Here is a 23,941-nt window from a genome sequence, read left to right as displayed (position 1 = left end):
GATAATGTCTCGAGACTTCCCTAAGGAGGACAAATCTGTCTACCTTGAGGCAATTTCTAATGGCTTTAAAAAACATATAATAATTCCAGTCACTACTGTCAATGGTTTTCTCTTTATCCAAACGGACAAGCACATTTACACACCTGAACAGGAGGGTCAGCATGATAATAATGTATTACTGTCTTCATGTGTGTGTGTATGTGTGTGTGCGTGTGTGTGTGTGTGTGTGTGTGTGTGTGTGCGTTAACTTGTAAGCTCAATCTGTCAATTGAGCTTACAAGTTACGCTCAATCGACAGAATTTGTGGCATAATATTCATAATGACCTAAATTAGTTTTGACTTGTCCCTAATTTTCTTTAAAAAAAGAAAAAATCTGGGTTCCAGTGAGGCGCTTACAGTGGAAGTGAATGGGGCCAATCTGTATTAAGATACTCACCGTTTCAAAAGTATAACCGCAGAAAGTATATTTTGACAAGTCAAAATAATTTTTTGTGGTAATCAACTTTATTCCACTAATGATGTAGATTGAGCTTGACTTTTATTGAATATTCCTTTATAAACATTCTGCACATTGTTTCAATGAAAATAAGAGATTTAAAAAATATTAATACAGAAATTGAACGTATTTCTTTTGATCTTGATTTTTTTACAGTCAAAGTGCGTGTTTACTCCCTAAACGAGGAGCTGAAAAAATCTAACCGGTCTGTAATCGTTACATTCATAGTAAGCATCTCTTTTCACAACCTCATATTCACACGATGAACATAATGAAATAACATGGACATGTGCAATAACTTATGTCAATACATGGGAATGTCCAATAATTCTGCTATGTGTGCAGTAGAGAGTTGGAGGTAACAGTAATATGTGCATGGTTATTTATTTTCATTATTTTCTGATTATTATCATTATTGCTTTTATATTACTTACTTTTGTATATGATGTTGTATGTAATGTTTGTATTGTTGTTATATGTCATTGTGGCACTGAGTTGGGGTAAGAATTGCTATTTTATGGTCCCAGTCAACATTGTTTCAAATATCCTTTAGGACCCTAATGGCATCAAGGTGGAAATGATTGATTTGACAGACATCTATGGAGCAAAACCACTTCTTCCTCCTTTCAAAATACCCCTTAAGCCAACGTAAGAAATATGTATTATATAAAGCCGGCAATATATTTCGCTTGATGTGATGTTGATTTAGATAATTATTAAGGGGTAATAGTGATACCCTCCTGAAAAGCCCAGCTCACACCAGCATAAATTTCAATGCTAGTTCAGGCTGGTATATGCTGGTTAGTGGTGTTATGGTGCTGGTCTAGTTGCTGGGCCAACATAGCCATGCTTTCACATGTAAAAAATGCAAGTCAACCTGCATGATTTTTCTGCTGAAGATGGTTGAACAAGGAACACTTACTGGTTTAGTCAAGTTGTGTTTTCCTTATTAATGTTTTTGACTGCATAATGTAAATCTTAACAGTTTTGGAATCTGGAAAATTGTGGCCACCTATGCCGAGACATTTGACACATCTGCCACTACTGAATTTGAGGTCAAGGAATATGGTAAGACCTTTGTTTCTTGAGTTCCAAGTGTTATGTAGGTGATCAAATAACTAGCTTATTTCATTTTTGTTGTTTAAATTCTTGTTATGTTTCTCAGTGCTACCCAGCATTTCACTCCACATTGAACCTGGTGCAAACTACGTCAGTGCTGAGAACTTTGAGTCTTTCAAACTGAAAATTTCAGCCAAGTGGGTTTTCCTGTTCTGTCCCACATGTATATAAAGTCCCTGTAAATTCCTTTTTTATTATTATTATATAGCACAAACTTGCCATTGGTGTGAGGATCAACTAAAGCATAATTAAGTGAGGCTACTTATCTAGATGTGTTTCTGGTGGTGAAAATGACTCTTATTCATGTATATGTGCTGAGACAGCTATATCCATGGAACACCAGTAAGTGCAGCGGATGTGTTCTTGAGGTATGGATACAGTTCACCAGAATCAATTGTCATGATCCCCTCAACGCATTCAAAACATACGGTAAAGTCTGTGTTCCACTTTTAGAACATACAGTGGCAAGAAAATTTATGTGAACCCTTTGGAATGACCTGCATTTACTATATGTACTGTATATAAATTTGTCTAAAAATATCTAAGTTTAAGGAGACCATATTTCTGAAATTAAAAACAGGGACATTTCAAGTTCAGTGTTCAATAAGTCATTAAAATTTCTACTTATTTCTACTTATTTCTTCGTGTATTTTGACCATGGTGAATGTGGTAATGTGCTGAACAACTATGCACTGTAAAAATTATTTTCTTTTATTAAGTAGCCTGGTTGCCTTAAAATGTTGAGTTCATTTAAAATAAAATTTGATAGTAAAATAAAATAAATAATAATTTGAATAAAAAGGTCTAGTGTTACGATCCCTGGTTGTCTGCCCCGTGTTTTCCGTGTCACCGTCACCACGTTTCCCGGTCTTCATCACTATGTCATTGTTCGCACCTGTTTGTCATTTGTATAATCATGTGTCTGTGTATTTAAGCCCTGTTTGTTCCTCCATTACGCTGTCGTTCGTTGTTCCCACTGTTTTGATGATTCTGGAAGGTCTACTCTGTCTCCTGTCTCAGCTGTGTTCATCCTGCCGTGTTTTCCCAGTTCGTGTGCCCTTGAATGTTTTCATGTTTTAGTTTCTGTTTGCCCATCGTGGTAGTTTCATTTGTTCCTGTCTGTTTATTTTCACTCTGTTCAATAAACCCGCACATAGATCCAAACACCCTGTCTGCCTCCGCCTTCTTTCCATAACATCTAGTTAATTAACAATTAGTGAAATTAACTTTTTTTTTATACATTATATTACAAATTTGTATTTATTTTTCCATGTTATTAATATCATATTCTTATTTAAAATGTATTTCTGGTATATGTTAATACAACAAATTAGTAAATATGTGAGAAGGTGCTTCCTTCGTGTGTAAATATTACTAGTGCGGGAGGGAGGGAGAGGGGGTGGTGGGTCAATAGCGCTGATATCCTTCGGATGAGATGTTAAACCGAGGTCCTGATTCTCTGTGGAAAAGTGTAGGGGTGTATCTATGGTGTCCTGGCCAAATTCCCCCCATTGGCCCTTATCAATCATGGCTTCCTAATAATCCCCATCCATTAATTGGCTGTATCACTCCACTCTCTCCTCTCCACCAATAGCTGGTGTGTTGTGAGCGTACTGGCGCAGTATGGCAGCCGTCTCATCATCCAGGTGGATGCTGTTCACTGGTGGTGGTTGAGGAGAGTCCTCTGTTCACTGTGTAAAGCGCTTTGAGTGTAGTGTCAGAAAAGTGCTCTATAAATGTAGTGTTCATTCATTCATTCATATACACAACACGTACTGATTAAAAAACTAATTATTAATTTTATTTGTTCATCTGAGGGGATTCATTTGACTACTTTCACCATCATGTTATAGTTTGTGCAGGAATTATGAAGGACAAACTCAATCCAATGCAAATTCACCTGTTTAAAATACATAACAATATAAAATTATGATAATTCTTTTAACTTGCCTGGTCCAGTTCTTAATCAGTAAATGAAGACGAATTAACCGAAGCCGCTTTAGCGATCAGCCCCCTCTGTTGGTCAAAATAATCAGCACACGGTAGGCTTTGCTGTTTAGGCTTTCTTGCATTGTAATATTTCAATATGAACGCTGTCTTGAACGTTCAGGAAAAATGGGGACATTTATGGGGACAGTTCCAGTTGGGGACGGGCCACCAAAAACCGGGGACATCTGGTCACACTATCTAAATTACAAGAATGAACAAATGCAATCTGTTCAAAACTAATAACATTCAAAATATTGTATTATTCTTGTACATGTTGAATACATCATTCAAACATTCACAATGTAGTTTGGAAAATTATGTGAACCCCTAGGCTAATGATGTAAACAAAAGCTAATTAGAGTCCGGAGTTGGCAGGAGTTTGGAGGTGTGGATTAGAGATACTTTGACTTATAAAAAGCACTCATGCTATTTACAAGAAGCATCTGTTGTCGTGAACCATGCCTTGCAAAAAAGAGATTTTAGAAATAAAAAATTGCTGCTTTCCATGAAGCTGGAAATGGTTACAAAGTTATCTTGAACAGCTTTGATATTGGAAACTGTCCACAGTTATACAGATTGTCTATAAATAGAGATGATTAATACTGTGGCTACTCTCCATAGAAGTGGTCGTCCAACCAAAAGGACACACTGCAGAATGCCCAGTGACGTCAACCAGAACCCTAGAGTTACAGCTAAAGACTTAAAAGAATCATTGGAACTGGTTAACATCTCTGTTCGTAAGTTTACTAGACGAAAAACGTTGAACAGCCATAGTGTCCATGGCAGGACACCCCGAAGGAAGCCGCTACTTTCCAACAAAAACATTGCTGTGCCTGAAGTTTTCCAAAGACCACCTTGACAGTCCACAGTGCTACTGGGAAAATGTTTTATGAACTGATGAAACTAAGATTTATTTATTTTGAGCTGAAGCAGTTTTGTAAGGAATAATGTTCCACAATTCCTTCTGAACATTGTGGAGGTCTAATCCACAGCCACCGGAAACGTTTGGTTGAGGTTATAGCTGTTAAAATGAGGGTCAACTAGTTATTAAATCCTAGGGCTCACCTAACTTTTCCACAGCACTGTGAATGTTTAATGGGATGTGTTCTATAAAGACATGAAAGATTAAATAGTTTGTGTTGTTAGCTTAAGAACATTGTGCTTTGTCTATCTAGACTCTGATGAAGATGAGATAATATTTTATGACAAATGAATACAGAAAACCAGCTAATTCTACAGGGTTCACATACTTTTTCATGCCACTGTACTTTTGTGTGTGTGTGTGTGTGTGTGTGGGAGTTCAGAAAATGAAAAAGTTCAGCTGGACATTGTTTTACACTTTGTTTAGATGAAAGATGGAAAGTTGGAAGTAACTCTAAATATTAAGTCGGATCTGTCAACTATGCCTGATGGGCCTCAACAACTGAGTGACATGGGTGAAAACAGTTTCCTTCGTGTGTCAGTTTTACTGCAAGAGTCAACTGGTAGGTCTAGTTATCATTTGTCTCCAGTTCCTCAGATACAAGATAAGCGTTGTGCAGAAATTAATGTGATGACCATTTGTTCTTGTTTTTCATTCTGAATATGTTCATTCCTTCTCAATCTTTTCAGAAATGATTTCACCTGCCATTCTTTAAATACCTCTGAACAAGCATTTTCTTTACAAAACAATTTGTAACTTCATAACACAACTATGGAAACCTCTTCTCATTCTCAGGTGGTATCTCCCAGCAGGCAGTGCTCTCGAATGTGAAATTTGCACAATCTCCGTTTACCCTGAGTCTTTTTGCAACCCCTCCTTTCATAAAACCAGGCTTACCATACTCTATTAGAGTAAGATAACTGCTTATATACAGTGCATCCGTAAAGTATTCACAGCCCTTCACTTTTTCCACATTTTGTTACATTACAGCCTTATTTCAAAATGGATTAAATTCATCATTATCCTCAAAATTCTATAAACAATACCCCATAATGACAACGTGAAAGACGTTTGTTTGAAATCTTTGCAAATTTATAAAAAAAATTACATGTACATAAGTATTCACAGCCTTTGCTCAATACTTTGAAGCACCTATTACACCAATTACAGCCTTAAGTCTTTTTGCGTATGATGCTACAAGCTTGGGATACCTATTTTTGGGCAGTTTCTCCCATTCTTCTTTGCAGGACCTCTCAAGCTCCATCTGGATAGATGGGTAGCATCGGTGCACAGCCATTTTCAGATCTCTCCAGAGATGTTCAATCGGGTTCAAGTCTGGGCCACTCAAGGACATTCATAGAGTTGTCCCGTAGCCACTCCTTTGTTAGCTAGGCTGTGTGCTTAGGGTTGTTGTCCTGTTGGAAGCTGAACCTTCACGCCAGTCTGAGGTCCTGAGCGCTCTGGAGCAGGTTTTCATCAAGGATGTCTCTGTACATTGCTGCATTCATCTTTCTCTTGATCCTGACTAGTCTCCCAGTTCCTGCCGCTGAAAAACATCCTTACAGCATGATGCTGCCACCACCATGTCTCACTGTAGGTATTGGTATCTCATGGTCTCAGAGTCCTTCAAGTGCCTTTTGGCAAACTCCAGGCGGGCTGTCATGTGCCTTTTACTGAGGAGTGGCTTCCGTCTGGCCACTCTACCATACAGGCCTGATTGGTGGAGTGCTCCAGAGATGATTGTTCTTCTGGAATGGTCTCCTCTCTCCACAGAGAAATACTGGAGCTCTGTCAGAGTGACCATCGGGTTCTTGGTCACCTCCCTGACTAAGGCCATTCTCCCCGATCGCTCAGTTTGGCCGGGCGGCCAGCTCTAGGGAGAGTCCTGGTGGTTCCAAACTGCTTCCATTTACGGATGATGGAGGCCACTGTGCTCATTGGGACCTTCAATGCTGGAGAAATTTTTATGTACCCTTCCCCAGATCTGTGCCTTGATACAATCCTGTCTCAGAGGTCCACAGACAATTCCTTGGACTTCATGGCTTGGTTTGTGCTCTGACATGCACTGTTAACTGTGGGACCTTACATAGACAGGTGTGTGCCTTTCCAAATCATGTCCAATCAACTGAATTTACCACAGGTGGACTACAATCAAGTTGTAGAAACATCTCAAGGATGATCAGTGGAAACAGGATGCACATGAGCTCAATTTTGAATGTCATGGCATAGGTTGTGAATACTTATGTACATGTGATTTTTTTCAGTTTTTATATGTAATAAATTTGCAAAGATTTCAAACAAACTTCTTTCACGTTGTCATTATGGGATATTGTTTGTAGAATTTTTAGAAAATAATGAATTTAATCCATTTTGGAATAAGGCTGTAACATAACAAAATGTGGAAAAAGTGAAGCGCTGTGAATACTTTCCGGATGCATATTAGTAGTATATTAGTAGATGTACTATAAACGCTGTTTAAATGTCACATCCATCTGAATATTTTTTATTACTTTTTCCCCATAGATCATGGTTCAGGATCCTTTGGGTGAACCAGTAAAAGGTGTGCTAGTCAAGACAAGAGCAACTATAACTAGAGTTAACAATGAAAAAGAACAGTTTCTGGATACAATTACAGAGACAAGTCAGAGGGATGGAATTGCTCATTTCATCATTAATATACCTGATGAAGTGGAAAAAGCTGAATTCTCTGTGAGTACAATTGTGACCTCTTTTAACATTGAAAAGAAAGTTAATAACTGACTAGTTCAATGTGCAGAATCTGTAAATTATGTAGTGGTGAGGCCAGGTTGCTAAAGAGGAGCAATTTAATATTGGTGCATTTGGCAAAGTAGTATCTAAACATTAAGTTGTTACTGTATATGCTAAATATACATTCTTATTGTACTTATTTCAGTTTGAGGCAGCAGATGATTCTTGGAATCAGGCTCAACTTACACTAAAGGCTGAATCGTATGTTTCTATCAACCGTCGTTACCTGTACATCAATTTACTATCGGAATCATCACAATTTGAAGTTGGAGAGTATATTAACGTGCAAATTTACTTTCATTATCGTGGCTATCTTTCCCTGAAGACCTTCAGCTACCAGGTAAACAAATTTGTTGAGTCATCTGAACGACTGTAGGAACTACATCTGAATTTTGTTGATTGCAGTCACTGGTGGTTATATTTTTATCGGCAGTGGGGCAAAATAAAGCTTCTTTAATTTCTTTGTTTTAGAGCTTTTTACTTCACTTCTCAAATATCTTTCCTTTTGTTTCTGTTAAGTTTTGAGTCATGACAGTTCTCAACAACTGCTGTACAATTAGACATACATAAGACATGCTGGGCTATGCACATAGGACATGCTGCTGCTGCATGATTATATGCAATATATACTGTGTATATATATATATATATATATATATATATATATATATATATATATATATATATATATATATATATATATATGTGCAGTGTGTATATATATATATATATATATATATATATATATATATATATATATATAGACATGCATACAATCCTCTTGAAGCAGATCTAGACATGTGTTGCTGGGGAAGGAGATGGTTTCAGAGAAAAAACCTTTGCACCACGTTACAGTGAGACCGGCTATCTGCAAACAAGAGAGGCAGTTTAAGTTGTAGTTAAAGATAGACTACGCCAGTTGATTGACTAAAAGATTACATGTCAAAGGACCTATCAGCTTGGGCCACAGATTATGCAAGCCAATTGATTAATACATTACAAGTTCAAAGGACCAGCTTGCGCAATGTAGATTTTGTTGACTTTAAATGAATTACTGCTTCTTGCATTGCTGTTAAAATCAAAGTTTTATGCATTTCATTGGTCATTGCTAAATGATAAAAACAGCCTCGGCTCCAGAATCATTTTACCACGTGTTTCTTCTGCTATGGTCTGAGTAAACTTATATAGTACTAGGGCTGTGTGGTGATGCAATCAAGTATGTATGCACTTTAGATCCATGTATCAATATATATATTCAAATATTTGTGTATTCATATCCTGCAAACACACAGCAAATTTGGCACACTGTTAATTCCTAATACATTTTATGAGCTCACCAAGAGACAAAATAATTATTTTTTTAAACTACATGCTCTTCATCAGTCATCAGTATAAAACTGAAATTAACCAAATTAATTGGACTTAGAATAGTTTCATAATCAAATTATATCATGATGTATGCAATATACCGAATGGTGAAATATGTGTATTGTAATACGTATTGCATCGTGAGATGCCAGGTGATACCCAGCCCTATCTAGTACAGAGTCTTATGTTTGTGTTTAAAGGCCAGTTATTAAATCCTTTAAATGTTCCTATTTAGAGATCAATACTTTTGAATCTCATATATTTTTCTTCATAAGAATTTTTTTTTTTTTCATATAAGGCATTAATGTCACATGGTGTGTATTTCTTTTTCATGACAGCGCTAATGTTGCATTATTTTAGTACGTATTACACATACTAAATAAAAATTACACAACATAATGAACAACAAATATTACTTAATGTGTAATGATTTTATAGCCTGAGGAATAACTCACTGTTATTGCTGTTACTATTGTAATTAGTTCAATTTGAACATGTCTAACATATATCACAGTGTTACATCTTACATTTAATTTGATTGTAGTTTATATTTATTATCTTTAATGTGGTCAATTACTAAGGCTACAATGACTCTTGTTTACTATATGCAAAGAAAATCCTTACAAATTACACAATTATTTCTACCTCAGGTCATCTCAAGAGGCAAAGTTGTGCATTTTGACACAATTGAACGTGTCGGTGACAAGAGTCAGAGCCTTAACATTCATGTGACCCCTGAAATGGTGCCATCTGCTCGCCTACTAGTATACTACATCCTGTCTGGGGAGGAAAAAGCTGATCTTGTGGCAGACTCTGTGTGGATTGATGTTAAGGCCAACTGTGTGAATAATTTAAATGTAATGTCACTTTCTCTCCCATTATAAGTTCTTCTGTTTAAAATCATTTAAACTCTATTCACTCAGTGTGTGTAATATTTAACTAAATAATATGGTAACACTTTACAATAAAGTTCCATTCCTTAACATCATTAAATGCATTAGGTAACATGAACGAACAATGTACAATATATTTTTTACATCATTTATTAATAATAAAAATACAATTGTTCATTGTTAGTTTATAGCGCATTGACTAATGTTGACAAATACAACTTTTGATTTGAATCCATCTTCCAAACCATGTCTTCACCCAAATACACTTTGATAAACCTATGACAATGATTTATATTTTAGAGCTGTTGAGACAGATTTCACAGGAGATCGTATTCATACGTCATTCGCCCGTGCGTGTTGATGTCATATCCGTACACAGAGAAAATAAGCTCAGGTTACTGTAGCGCATATGTGGGAGTAGCTGAAGCTGAAAGTCTGTCACAACGAATGAGAAAAATTTACCATAGATCATTCAGAACAGCAAACATCTGGGGAATCACCAATTGTAAAACAAAGAAACCCCGAACAGAGCAGAGTCTACAAGCAGAAAGTGAAAGTGACAGAGTCCATAATAAAACCCGAATCAGCATCAACTTTTTTCTTACTCAACAGCAGGGCTGGACTGGTAATCTAGCATACTGGGCATTTTCCCGGTGGGCCGAAAATGTTATATACTGTATCTTTGCAAATGGGAGGATCTCAGCTATTCAGATATTCTATGAAAAATGCTGGTGGTGCAAGGACTGAAAAATAGACTGAATGTCTATTGACGAATACATCTGCGATGGCAAAAATGTATTATAGCGCCACCTACATTTCAGAGAGGCATTTTGTGATGGAAGATGATAGAGGAAATTTTATTTTTTCTAGTATGTCCTGTAATCTAGTGGAATAAAATTGGAGGGAGAAGGGGTGAACAGAAAAAAATTACATGCTTACACATTTTCTTTTTATTTATCATAAAGATTATAAACATAAAAACTGACACATACAAAATTATATATGAATAATTGGAGTCTTTTTTATTATTATTTGGTTTGTTCTCTGAAAAATTAGACCACATTTTATGCAATTATTCCACAGTATGTGTAAATGGTGAGCTTTTAAATTTGAGTTTGAATAATTGCTGGCGACAGCCCAAAAGTGCTTCAGAGATTATTAGGTTAACTAATGTTGTTAATTAATGTCAACAAATGGAACCTTATTATAAAGTGTTACTGAATTTTGTTATAAAATTGGAAAGTGTAAATCTTACAATTATTGTTTGAGTAATTGGCCACAAAACACAAGTAGAATTTTTTTTAAAATCCAAATGCCAGTGTCCAGTAAGAGTGCTAGTCTACTTATTGTGACAAATTCAGTTTCAAATAATGCAAAATAGAAGTATCATATACAAAGTTCTGGAAAAAAAAATCAGTTCTTAAAAGAGTGAAGTAACAGCAAACCACAAGTTTCTTTTTTTCTTTTTTTTTCCTTTGTAATGATGAATTCAAAATGTAACAAAAGCAGACAGAAGTTACAAAACACCACATTCTTCCCTCGTTCATCTTGCTAAAGAGTTTTACATTGTCACGTTTCAGCATTTTAATTCATTGGCAGTTAAAATACTGTGAATTTATATGATGACCAATATAAAGTATATTTTCCATGTAAATATTTCAGATGGACCTCTCAACTCTCAACACACACCGCAGCTATAAACCCAAAGATAATCTTGAATTAAGAGTGTCAACTAAGAGCACCAGAGAAGAGTTCCTAGTGGCTTTGTCTGCTGTAGACACAGCCTTGTACATACTAAAGCCTAATGATAAGGACCCAATGAATAAGGTGAAATAGCAGATTTGTTCCAGATAGATATGACATACGGCCAGCTGTTGTATTCTTTACCATCACTGAATTAACCAAAATACAGGTTACTGATTTTAAGGATTAGAAAAGGAAGCTCCTTAAAGGAATATTCTGGGTAAAATATAAATTAAGCTCAGTCTACAGCATTTGTGGCATAATGTTAATTACCACAAAAATCTATTTTGGTTCATCCTTCCTTTTCTTTATAAAAAGGAAAAATCAAAGTTACAGTGAGGCCCTTTCAATGGAAGTGAATGGGGACAATAATTTGAGGGATTAAATGGCAGGAATATGAAGCTTATCATTTTATGGAAGCATTTGTCATTATTCTGTTAAAATTCATGTATTATTTGAACTCTAAAGTTGTTTACATAGTTATTTTTTACAGTCATTTTAGTGTTTTAGGGGTTGTTGATGTTACATCGTCATGGCAACAAAGCTGCAAAATTGGCTATTCAGTGGCTATAACTTAACACAGAAGATGATAGTAAGTGATTTGATCGCACTAAAATCTTATTAACATGTATATGTAACAGGAGCCAGCCGATAGATATCTGTGCAGTGAGTAAACCTTACTCTCCTGATGTCAAGATATGCACTAGCGACTGATACTATAAATTGGACCATTTAGTCTTCTTGTTAGCGCACCCGCCTCCCACGTCTGAGATGTCATATCGAGTCCCGTTCGGAGCAGGGCGACCAGGATCAGGTACACATATTGTTTATGTCTTGTGGCTACACGTTTGAAACAGTGAGTATTTTAACATATACTGATTGGCCCCATTCACTTCCATTGTAAGTGTCTCAATGTAACCACGATTTTTTATTTTTTTATTTTTACTTTTTTTTTTTTTTTGGTCATTTATATTATGCCACAAATGCTGTTAATTTTGTAAAACTTGTATTGAACCCAGCATATTATTTTACTGTAAACAATTGCAGAGTACCACTTTAATGTAAAATGCCTCATTGTTGCAGGTACTGCGACATGTTGAGCAAAGTGACTTGGGATGTGGAAGAGGAGGGGGCAAAAATAATGCTGATGTGTTTGACCGTGCCGGACTAACATTCATGACCAATGCAAATGCCCAGACCTCTAGCGCAGGTATGCTAACTTACATAGCTTATGGAGAGTATGTATATGTGTCTAAGTGGCAAGTTGAGCTATTGTTTGTTCTGTCAGGTGAAGGAATAATAATTAATAATATTAAATTTGCTGAACATGTGCTGAAATGCTGACAAATGTATTTTCCTTCTTTTTTTAGCAGGGGTTTGCACAGCTAAGGTTAGGCCAAAGCGTTCATTTGGCCCGAGTGATGAGTATCAGAAAATAGGTACGTTTACAAGAATTTCTTTATTCAAAATAGTCAAAGTAGCACACAAGCAAGATCACCTACACCCTCATGCCTAAGACTTCATTACAGCCATGCTGACATTCTGTACGACATCGTAGCGAGTTCAAAAGTTCAAACAAGAAGTTAAAACAAAGTAACATTTTGGACAGAATATGCCAGTCATTTTGTCTATTTTTGCTAGAGTAAAAAATAGTTCCACATGTAGCTAAAGTATGATCAGTGTTGCAGGCAAAGCAACAAGTGTTGTGATACAAACAGCGAAGCGTCCTAGTGCTGTTATACTAAATAACGGAGTGTATCTTGTTCAGACAGATTAGAGGACCAGAAATGTTGTGCATCAGCAATAAACAAGGCCCAATTTTTTGTTCTACAGCAAGTAAATATAAGCAGTACTTTCACTACTGCATGAGAGGGCTACTAAATGACCCGACCCTCACAACCTGTGCAAATCGTGCTAGGGACATGGTTGGTAAGTGTAAGAGTGTCTTCATCAAATGCTGTGAAGAAGGTATAGCACTTCGTAAAAAGAACGAGCCTACGATTTTCCTAAATCGTGCAGGTACAGTTGTTTCTTCCATGCCGTCATCAACTAATTGAACTTTGACATTAGCTTGATCCACCATTTGAAATACAAAATTAAAACAATTTCTCCATTACTTAATACAGCAATGAAGTTTTTGACGGATATGGCACCATGTCAAATTCGGAGCTTCTTCCCTGAGAGTTGGCTATGGGAGGAACAGACAATCAGCAAGTACAAAGAAACATTTCTAAACAAAATCCATTCAGTTTAATTTATCATAATCTTAGAAGTACAAAAGTTTTCGTTGTTAATTGGCCAAAAAAAAATAAAAATGCAGATTAGAAATCTGAGTGAGATGACTCTCTCTCTCTCTCTCTCTCTCTCTGTCTCTCACTTTTTTCTTCTTTTTTTGCTGTTTAAGGTCTGGATCAGTCAGCATCACCAAAAGTCTCCCAGATTCACTGACTACATGGGAGCTGAAAGCAATAGGGGTTTTCAGTGAGGGTGAGTCTACAGGCCAGATTGTATTTAGTTGTTTCATCATCACCAAGCTGCTGCTCAAAGCAAACTTGCAATGTACCTGGATCAGGTTGATATAGCATATTAAAGGGATAATTCTCTCATAATTTACTCACCTTCTTGCCATCCCAGATGTGTATGACTTTCTTTCTTATGCAGAACAAAAACAAGGATCTTTAGAAAAAAATCTAGGCTCTATTGGTCCATGTAATGCAAGTGAATGGTGACCAGACTTTTGAAGCTCCAAAAAACACATAAAGGCAGCATGAAAGTAATCCACAAGACTGCAGTGGCATAACCCATGTCTTCAGAAGTTATATGATAGGTGTGGGTGAGAAACAGATACATTTTAAGTCCTTTTTTACCATCAATCTTCACTTTCACAGTCTTTCATATTTTGAAAGTGAAAAATGGAGATTTATGGTTAAGAAGGTTTTAAATATTGATCTGTTTCTCACTCACACTTATCAGATCACTTCTGGAGACATGTATTTAACCTCTGGAGTCTAATGGATTATGTTTAGGCTGACTTTATCTCCTCTTTAGAACTTCAAAGGCCTGATCACCATTCACTTGCATTGTATGGATCTACAGAGCTGAGATGTTCTTCTTAAAATCTTTGTTTGTGTTCTGCAGAAGAAAGAAAGACCTACACATCTGGCATGGCATGAGGGTTAGTATATGATGGCAAAATTTTCATTTTTGGGGCGAACTATCCCTTTCACACACTACTCATGCAATTTCTGCACAATGTAGTATGCAAATGTTCTGTATGCATGGAATACCCCAATCTAATGCAGACTGTGAAATGTACAGTATTCAAAAAAATCACACCGCATGGAATACTGTATCGCACAATGCCATGCACTCAATTTGACCTTCCATTCCCAGTGTAAAAACTGATTTTGGAATTAATCACTGCCTTTATTTTAAACATCTTTATTTTCTTGGTGCATATAAGCAGTACACAAGCAAAAGTAGTAAACAGTATATAGTGTGTACTGCACTGTATTCTGTTGAAAGCTAATATTCTATTCTGAGTATAGTCATAGCCACCAAAAATTCTGCATAATTCCCTTACAGGAAAAAATGCCATATACATGCAAACATTTTTGGGGGGAGGTGTATTTCGTTTGAATTCATACTCACTCTCATGTTTCTTGGTCAGGGATATGTGTGTCAGATCCTGAAAAGGTTCAGATGTCACAGGATATTAGTGTGAATATCCCTTTGCCTTATTCCATGGTGCGAGGAGAGCAGATTGAGCTCAAGGGGTCCGTCTACAATCAGCGTTCTTCAATAACTGAGGTAAATGTTTCAGTTCTAATCATTCTGGGTGATGTGCTTGAAGATTAGAACAGAAATCATATTTCTAAACAAGAAGGAACCAGGGGACTATGAGAATGTGTTATTGTTAGTGCAATGTACAGAATTAGCATACTACCATATTACTCTTAATATTTCCACAGTATATGGATAAGGCAGACGTAGTCAGAGTAGAATGGTGTTATGCTATTCCTAATTTAGCCATACTTTAGTCAGGGTAGACACTAAATTGAATTTAACGTGAATGAAAAAAAGGCTGTGAGGGACTGATGTATAGTTTCTTCAATGATTTGTATTGTTGTGTAGCTTGATATCAATATTTAACCAAAAAAATATTTTAAAATACTCATGGGTTGTGAAAAATAGATGTGACAAAAGTTATTAAAGGTATGTTAGTTGTTTGATACAAGTTAGCTTTTAACAGCATTGTGGCATAATGTTGATAACCACAAACATAATTTTGAGTTGTCCGTTTATTTAAAAAAAGCAAAAACAGTGGTTACAGTAAGGCACTAACAATGGAAGTGTATGAGGCCAGTCCATAAATGTTAAAAATACACACTGTTTTATAAGTATAGCCACAAAACGTAAACATCATATGTGTTAATATAATGCCACATTTATCCGGATACATTTAAAAATGGCATTTTCATTTTTCAAATGTGTTTTTCAACAGTTTCTCGTCCACACTGAAACATATGAAAACGCTTAAATTCCATGTACGGTCTGAAACGCAACTGCCAATTCAGAAAAAATGCAATATAAAGGTTGTACAAAGTAACATTTATCTTTAATAATGCTATCAAAGTGAAAAGCAGGTACAACAACACCTCTACAACATTGCCTGCCAACTTGATTGTTTTGGGTTGAATGGATAACATGACTGCATCACATGACAACAAATACGTCATCGTTTTAGTTCAGATAGCTCAGTTTTCCCTGTCCAAACTAGAATGCGAAGTCTGCTTTTTCAAATGTATCCACTTTGGAGAGCATTTTGAAAATTCTGTTTTCACTGGACAAAAACGCTGTCTCTGTGTGGACTAAAGGCCAAAACGTAGAGAAAAAGATGTGGTTTCAAAAGAAAACATATTTGTGTGGACGTGGCCTTAACATCAGGAATTTACATCATGATAACGAAGTAAGTAAAAAAAAATTTAATAAATGAGTGAAAGAGTCAAAATTAAGTAATAAACATTATACCACAAATGCTGTCAATTGCGCTTAACCTGTATGAAATCCTGAAACATTCCTCTATTGAACAGACTATGCCTTTAACCAACAACCTAGTGTTTACTTTAGTCCAAATAAATATGGCGACTGCTCTGACTAAGGCCCATATTATGGATATGGTCACAACTAATACACATTGACAATATAGCATGGCCTTGAGTGCCTTATTGCTTTTAGAAATCAATTACAACCAAATAAAAATATTAAGGAAACAATTTTCATAAAAAATATTATTAACCAAATTTAGAAAGTGCCATCAATTTCACAAGAAGATTTAGTCCCTGACATAACAGGACAATGCTATGCAAATAATAATAATAATGCAGCCATCATGGCTGCTGCACACTGATATAGTCAACAGTTGTTTCGTGTCATCTTACTTTATAATGGGTTATAACACGGCTGGAATACCGTAATGACCAAACAGCATGCAGGACTTTTTGTTTTATAATATAGATTTTTGTGATTGCCACATCATTGTGATAAATGGATTAAAGTTCTCCTTCTCTCTATATTTCTCTCTTTCTCTCACGCACACATATAGTACTCTGTGACCCTGACTGCACCAGAGGGAGTGTGTGTGTTGCATGGTATTCAACAGGGGAGATATGGAGGACTACATAAAAACAGTCAGATTTTAGAGGCTCATTCTGTGGCCTTGGTCAAATTCTACATCATGGCATTGGAAGTGGGAACTCATACACTCACTTTCACTTTGAAAACCAAATCTTGGACTGAGAGTGTGGTCAAGAAGTTGAGAGTCGTGGTAAGAGCCAAGACATCTTCAGTCAGTGCCATAAGAGAATAGGTTTATTGACAAATCCTTTCAATCTAATTCGTTTGATCTGATTGACTGTACTTTATGTGCTTTAAAGGGGGTCATATCATCTTTTCAATTAATATTTCTTTATTTCTTTATTATTGGGTGAACTTTCCCTTTAACGTTTATGACCACAAAAATAATTTCAACTCATCCCTCGTTTAATTATCCATTCTGTTATGTACCGGTCAAAACTGATTGTTTCCTTTTTTTTATTTTTTTTTAAAACTAGTTTATTTTTTTTAAATCATAAAATGTATTGGTTTTATTTCACTTTAAACATACACCTTTGGTGTTCTCGGTCTAAAGTGACTCTCCATTGGAAATGAATGGATTAGACTACAAAATACAGAAATATTAAGTGTTCAGGAGCATCCCAATCTTTTAGATGAGCACATATGTGTAAGTGTGTTTGCACACACAAAGTCCTTGGACATGTGAACGCACACACACAACATGTGTTGAGCGCCCTGTTGTGCATTGTCTTTCCATGTACACACTTTGAGGAATATTTCAAGATCTACTTATCATATTATGTTCTATGATAGTCTGCTGTAAGTTATGATATGTTACATGTATTTGTTTCAGGAAGTAATAAGGGAAAAAGTGACAAAAGAGGTACTCCTGTTTATTATATTTAAATGTCCATCCATCTTCTTAAGTCGCTTGTCCTATGTAGAGTCACAGGAAGTGCTGGAGCCTATCCCAGTTGTCTTGGGCCAAAGGCAGAGAAACTTCCTGGACAGTTGGCCAGTCCAGCACAGGGCTAACACACACAGGCATACACATTCACAATCTCATTCTCACCTATGGGCAATTTAGAGTTTCCAATTCACTTAAACTGCATGTTTTTGGACTGTGGGAGAAATCAAAGCACCTGGCGGAAACCCACACAAACACAGGGAGAACATGCAAACTCCACACTCAAGGTTCTTGCTGTGAGGCGACAGTGCTACCCACTGAGCCATCGTGCCGCCTTACACAATACTACTCACTGCACTTTGGCCTCTAAGTGAAACAAATTTGCTCATTGAATTTAACTAAATGAGACTTTTCCAAAGATATATAACATGTGGCTATCTCATCTTTTTTAACTCTGAATATAACTGTTTTGATAACAAATTAGCAAATTATTGAGAACAAAACAGTTCTTATTTGTCAGACAATTAAAAAGCATTATTCAAGAATTGGTAGGATCAGCAATATGCAGTGTAAAGTTCAGATTGTAACCTTAAAAATGACAACTATTTTGTTCGGATCAAGCAATATGTTATTCATTTACTATATAATTTTTTTTGCAGGGAGTGCCCCCCACTAGCCCCCTATGAGCTCAGTTCAATTAATCCTTCTATAAATAAAAATATATTATTTTAAATGTGTTATATAAAGAAGTACAAAACCTATTATAATTACTAAAAAAAGAAATTGGCAAAAAGATCGAATGCAATATCTTAGGATATTATATGCAATATGAGAGATTTATGAACAATCTTAGTCAGCTGGTCATTTTTGACCGGGAACACAAAAGGTGTTAGCACAATCGAGCACAACACAAGGGTTAAAAAAAACTTGCCCATCATTTTCCCAACCGTCAATAAAATTGTATTCCTCATTATGTGACTCTTTTCATTATGTGAAATTTGAACAACAAATACTGTATGCTTCTTCCATAACCTTCATCCATATAGTTCCAATACAATGACCATCAGAACAAAACCTCTCATAATTCTGTTTAGTATGCCTGTGTTTACGGTCTACTAATGGTTTTGTTTTTTCACAGCCTGAGGGAATCAGAAAGGAAATACTTACTGGTGGAAGGATTGATCCAAGGGGTGTCTATGGTTAGGACTTTTGAACAGTAGTAGCATGCTCTCCGCTCATGTCATAATGCTGTTTCACACTTATCTCTTTTTTTTAATCAGGCACTCCAATACATAAACTTGAGTTAAAAACCACTGTTCCTCCAAAAATTGTGCCAAAGTCAACTGTGGATCGTGTTCTCATTATTGATGGTATGATACATGAGCACATGACAAACTTGCAGATGTTACTGTATGTGCCAGTGTGTGGAACATCATAGAACTACAGAAGTCCCACTCTGTAACTCCACATATAGTTGATATAAATACTTTTCCCAACTTTAGGTGAAGTACTGGGGAAGCTTCTGTCAATAATAAATAACCCAGAGGGTTTAAAGCAGTTGACCAACTTGCCAAGAGGCTCAGTTGAGATGGAGCTCATGGCTCTTCTGCCAGTCTACTACGTCTACCACTACCTGGAGAGCACAGAGAGATGGGGCATTCTGGGGCAAGAGGCATCTGCAAGTCACAAGGAATTAAAGAGAAAGATGCAAGCTGGTGGGATGATTGTTTCAAGAGAATAGAAATGAATAGAATAGAATTAGGACATATACTGTAGCAAATTACTGTGTTTTAGCATTCTTTGTTCAATTATTATTATTATTATTTAATAATTGTATTACTTTTTGACCTGCTTGACTTGTATGAAAGGTGCTGTATCATTCATTATAAGTTATTACCAGTAATATTAGAATTTCATTGTAACATAACATACAGCAGGTGCCTCATAGCATTTACGTAATACACAAACTGCACATAGAGTTGCATACATGGATTTACCATAAAGCAATCTAAAGATTTACTGTTCCTCTCCAGGTATCACAAGCATCATGTCTTTTAAGTTGACGCAAGAATTTGCCTATAGCATGTGGTCAAATGAGGACAAATCAGCCAGCACGTGGTAAACAACTGTTCTACAAGTTTTTAGCCCTTAATTTTCTCCCATTGGCTGCTGAATTGAGGTAATCTTTTGCATGTGTGTACAATACCTCCTTAGGGTGACAGCTCTCGTTGTCAAGACGTTAACTGACGTGAATGAATATGTCCCTGTGGAAAACGGTCTGCTAGTCAACACAATAAATTGGCTGATTACACAATGTCAAAATAATGATGGTTCCTTCACTGAGAAATCAACATCCAAACCTCTCAAACTTATGGTAAGAGAAGAAACCTCTTGAGTATACAGTATATTGTGTATTATATGTTTTATTATAATATTATTATATGGCTTTCTGGAATTCTTTATTTCAATATTGACAAATATTTTGTTTACAACAAACAAGTGCTACTTTCATGTTTCTCCTATCACTAAATCTTGTGATTTATAATGGTTAGCTATGACTATGAATTTTAGAGACTGTACTGTATATGCTAGCTATGAGGAGAGGTAAGTGGGGTACTAAGGGTGCTGAAGCACCCCCTACTGAGCAACACTGGAAAACAGTATCAACAAAATATCATATATTTCATTGTATTTATGCAGTATATATAATGCAATTTTCGCTTTCATTATATGTTTTATGTTAATAAAAATGGCATCCCGTTTTGAAGAGATTTTTTCATGCTTTTGGGCAGGGCTCTGCCGAACTGAAGAGAGTCCTTATGATGGTGATGGATACTATTAAATCGTCGTTTTAGGGTTTTGGGGGTTATGGCTTTATGTTGCCATGGCAACGAAGATGTAAAATTGGATACAACTTTACACATAAAAGGTTAGAAAGCGATTTAATCATATTAAAATCAAATGAACATGCAGATTGTTTGTCTTGTGGCTAAACCTTTAAAACAGAGGGCCCTATTTTAAGACTGCAAGCTTTATGCACAATGCAATGTGTAAGGCGGGTGCCAGTGAGTCTGGGCTACTCCTCGAGAAAACAAAAGGCTCTCATGAGAATTAACATCTGAACTCTCTCTCGCGGATGTAACAGCAACATCCGAGATGCAACAAACTGTGCAGCTAACACCTCCCTTCTAAAGACCCTTCATCTCACTCCTCCTCCTCACTTAAAGCTCACTAAAAACCTATGCAATGTGAAGTGTGTACAAAAAAGTAACTATAACATGTTTGGTATAATTTAAAGTCTCTCAGTGCGCCTGGTAAACTGGTCTCATCCTCCCAGCCATAATGAAAATCAAAAAGAAGTTATAAAATATGAGAACTGTGGTGTTCCCCTTAAAGGTGTGCCCTCCCCCAGATCCTCCATACCTCCTGTATGTAAATATACAGGAAGCCCCTCAACAGGGGACCAAAATCTAATTATAATGACAGACTATCTGGGTATTTAAGGAGAGGCGACACATTGCTCAGGGAGTCTGTAGGTAGACTTCCCACACGATCGCTGTGTGTAGTTCTTGTTGCCAGGTAAAAGTGTCTGTGAATTCCTCAATTTCTGAATTGCTGTTATTATACTTGATTGATGATTTCACTCTATGAATTGGATTTTGAATTATTGTTCTGTTTACCTGGTCAATAAATTGTCAACATTTGATTTTATTCTGACTGACTCTGACATTATGTTTCCCAAACAGATTAAACGATTTGTATGTTACCGCAAGTCTGCATCAGATTAGTGACGACTAATATTTGGCATCGATTCAAGTGTACTTGGTTTGCAAAGACAAAAAGGGAATTTCCGTTTAGAACAGCAAAAGCTGCTTGACCAATCTAAATCTGGGTGTCTTACCTCTGTTTTAATTTGATGTTTCTCCAGATAAGTGTACGTGGGAAACCACGCTTGGCCAATCCAAAGCTATTATAAGAGAAGTTATGTTGGTCAACTTACATCTGTAATAGTGGCCGTGACCTCTACTGTAGAAAACGTTAAGTTACATTCAAGTGTATGCAATTCCATGGGGCTATACTGAAGTATCTTTGATTGTGTATACGTGAACGTAACCGATCTCAGGTATATAGCAATTACCTCTGTTTGATGATCCAATACTGGCCGCTTGTGATCGTGAGACAAGCGGTGTAGAGAAAACACGCGAGGACCTCAAAGCGACATAGTTTCTTAATCTAAACGTGTAAAGTATAATTAAAGAGTTAAAGGAATAATCAAACATTCGCTCAATTTTATTGATACTCAGATATCAATAAAAACCTTTTTCATTTATGGAGTCAGATGAATAAACGAGATAATACATAAGAGAAAATGTATTTCATTTAATATTGTTGTGTTGCGTAACAAGAAAGACAGTAACGCGCAGAGACCTTCACCCGTATTATTGGAGACTGCTACTGGACCGATATACGGGCTTACAAAGTCGTGACCCCGACGTGGTTAATGCCTTAAGTCATAAGCACCAAGTCAATGGGCATGGCCATGAAGTTTTGGTATTTTCGTGCAAGAATCCGCTAAGACTAGGCGCAAGGAGGTTTGGCGAAATCATCCGTGCAACACGCAAAATGTGTGACCAAGTTCCATTTAATTCTGAGGTTCTTCTCCGGTTATTCCACCATCTGCGTCCTATTATATAGTCCATTCCATCAAGCAGCAATGATTTAAACAAAAACAGCACATTCATAAGAAGTTGGTAGTGTAAATGGACTGTATGCAATGAATTAAAAGAATATAAATATGGACTTACGTTCTTTCATGCATTAAATGCTTCCTTGATAAATGATAAATGCATATTTCTATGACAGTGACACACGCTACTTTTTTCCATCCATCCATCTTCAACCACTTATCCGAAGTCGGGTCGCGGGGGCAGCTGCTCCAGCAGGGGGCCCCAAACTTCCCTATCCCGAGCCACATTAACCAGCTTTGACTGGGGGACCCCGAGGCGTTCCCAGGCCAGTGTGATGTAATCTCTCCACCTAATTCTGGGTCTTCCCCGAGGCCTCCTCCCAGCTGGACGTGCCTGAAACACCTCCCTAGGGAGGCGGCCAAGAGGTATCCTTACCAGATGCCCAAACCACCTCAACTGACTCCTTTTGATGCAAAGGAGCAGCGGCTCTACTCCGAGCTCCTCACGGATGACTGAGCTCCTCACCCTATCTCTAAGGGAGAAGCCCGCCACCCTTCTGAGGAAGCCCATTTCGGCCGCTTGTACTCGCAACCTAGTTCTTTCGGTCATGACCCAGCCTTCATGACCATAGGTGAGGGTAGGAACAAAAATTGACCGGTAGATCGAGAGCTTTGCCTTACGGCTCTCTTTTCGTGACAACGGTGCGATAGAGCGAGTGCAATACCGCCCCCGCTGCCCCAATTCTCCGGCCAACCTCCCGCTCCATTGTCCCCTCACTCATGAACAAGACCCCGAGGTACTTGAACTCCTTCACTTGGGGCAATACCTCCTTCCCTACCTGGAGTACGCACTCCATCGGTTTCCTGCTGAGAACCATGGCCTCAGATTTAGAGGTGCTAATCCTCATCCCAGCTGCTTCACACTCGACTGCCAAGCGATCCAGTGAGAGCTGAAGGTCACAGACCGATGATGACATGAAGACAACATCATCTGCAAAAAGCAGCGATGAGATCCCCAGCCCACCGAACCGCACACCTTCCCCACCCCGACTACGCCTCAATATCCTGTCCATGAATATCACAAACAGGATTGGTGACAAAGCGCAGCCTTGGCGGAGACCAACCCCACATGGAATGAACTCGACTTTGTGCCGAGGACCGGACACAGCTCTCGCTTTGGACGTACAGGGATTGGATCGTCCTAAGAAGGGACCCCCCACCCCGTACTCCAGCAGCACCTCCCACAGTCTCTCCCGGGGGACCCGGTCATATGCCTTCTCCAGATCCACAAAACACATGTAGACCGGATGGGCATACTCCCAGGCCCCCTCCAGGATCCTTGCGAGAGTAAAGATCTGGTCTGTCGTTCCACGGCCAGGACGAAAACCGCATTGTTCCTCTTCAATCCGAGGTTCGACAATCGGCCGAACC

At 37.3% G+C, this 23,941-nt stretch overlaps 1 protein-coding gene across 2 annotated transcripts in view; it reads left to right on the top strand.

The window, feature by feature from the left end:
* The window catches only part of LOC127629060 (complement C5-like), a 38,856-nt gene that overhangs the window by 903 nt on the left and 14,012 nt on the right, over positions 1 to 23,941 (top strand). The window contains exons 3-26 of one of the 2 annotated variants that reach the window (XM_052106108.1): positions 2 to 155; positions 654 to 724; positions 1,051 to 1,145; positions 1,483 to 1,565; positions 1,663 to 1,753; positions 1,940 to 2,045; positions 4,954 to 5,089; positions 5,323 to 5,438; positions 7,051 to 7,236; positions 7,442 to 7,636; positions 9,315 to 9,521; positions 11,220 to 11,384; positions 12,384 to 12,510; positions 12,674 to 12,739; positions 13,134 to 13,319; positions 13,427 to 13,514; positions 13,705 to 13,787; positions 14,971 to 15,110; positions 16,906 to 17,127; positions 18,962 to 19,022; positions 19,104 to 19,193; positions 19,326 to 19,538; positions 19,857 to 19,941; positions 20,038 to 20,197. In XM_052106108.1, coding sequence (XP_051962068.1) covers positions 2 to 155; positions 654 to 724; positions 1,051 to 1,145; positions 1,483 to 1,565; positions 1,663 to 1,753; positions 1,940 to 2,045; positions 4,954 to 5,089; positions 5,323 to 5,438; positions 7,051 to 7,236; positions 7,442 to 7,636; positions 9,315 to 9,521; positions 11,220 to 11,384; positions 12,384 to 12,510; positions 12,674 to 12,739; positions 13,134 to 13,319; positions 13,427 to 13,514; positions 13,705 to 13,787; positions 14,971 to 15,110; positions 16,906 to 17,127; positions 18,962 to 19,022; positions 19,104 to 19,193; positions 19,326 to 19,538; positions 19,857 to 19,941; positions 20,038 to 20,197 — 3,126 coding nt within the window. Of the gene's footprint in view, position 1; positions 156 to 653; positions 725 to 1,050; positions 1,146 to 1,482; positions 1,566 to 1,662; positions 1,754 to 1,939; positions 2,046 to 4,953; positions 5,090 to 5,322; positions 5,439 to 7,050; positions 7,237 to 7,441; positions 7,637 to 9,314; positions 9,522 to 11,219; positions 11,385 to 12,383; positions 12,511 to 12,670; positions 12,740 to 13,133; positions 13,320 to 13,426; positions 13,515 to 13,704; positions 13,788 to 14,970; positions 15,111 to 16,905; positions 17,128 to 18,961; positions 19,023 to 19,103; positions 19,194 to 19,325; positions 19,539 to 19,856; positions 19,942 to 20,037; positions 20,198 to 23,941 lie in introns of both variants that reach the window. The other variant, XM_052106100.1, reaches the window with a different exon arrangement.

This window comes from Xyrauchen texanus, chromosome 3 (genome assembly GCF_025860055.1).
Source record: "Xyrauchen texanus isolate HMW12.3.18 chromosome 3, RBS_HiC_50CHRs, whole genome shotgun sequence".
Lineage (NCBI taxonomy): Eukaryota > Metazoa > Chordata > Actinopteri > Cypriniformes > Catostomidae > Xyrauchen > Xyrauchen texanus.
This window is presented reverse-complemented; position numbering and strand designations above follow the sequence as displayed.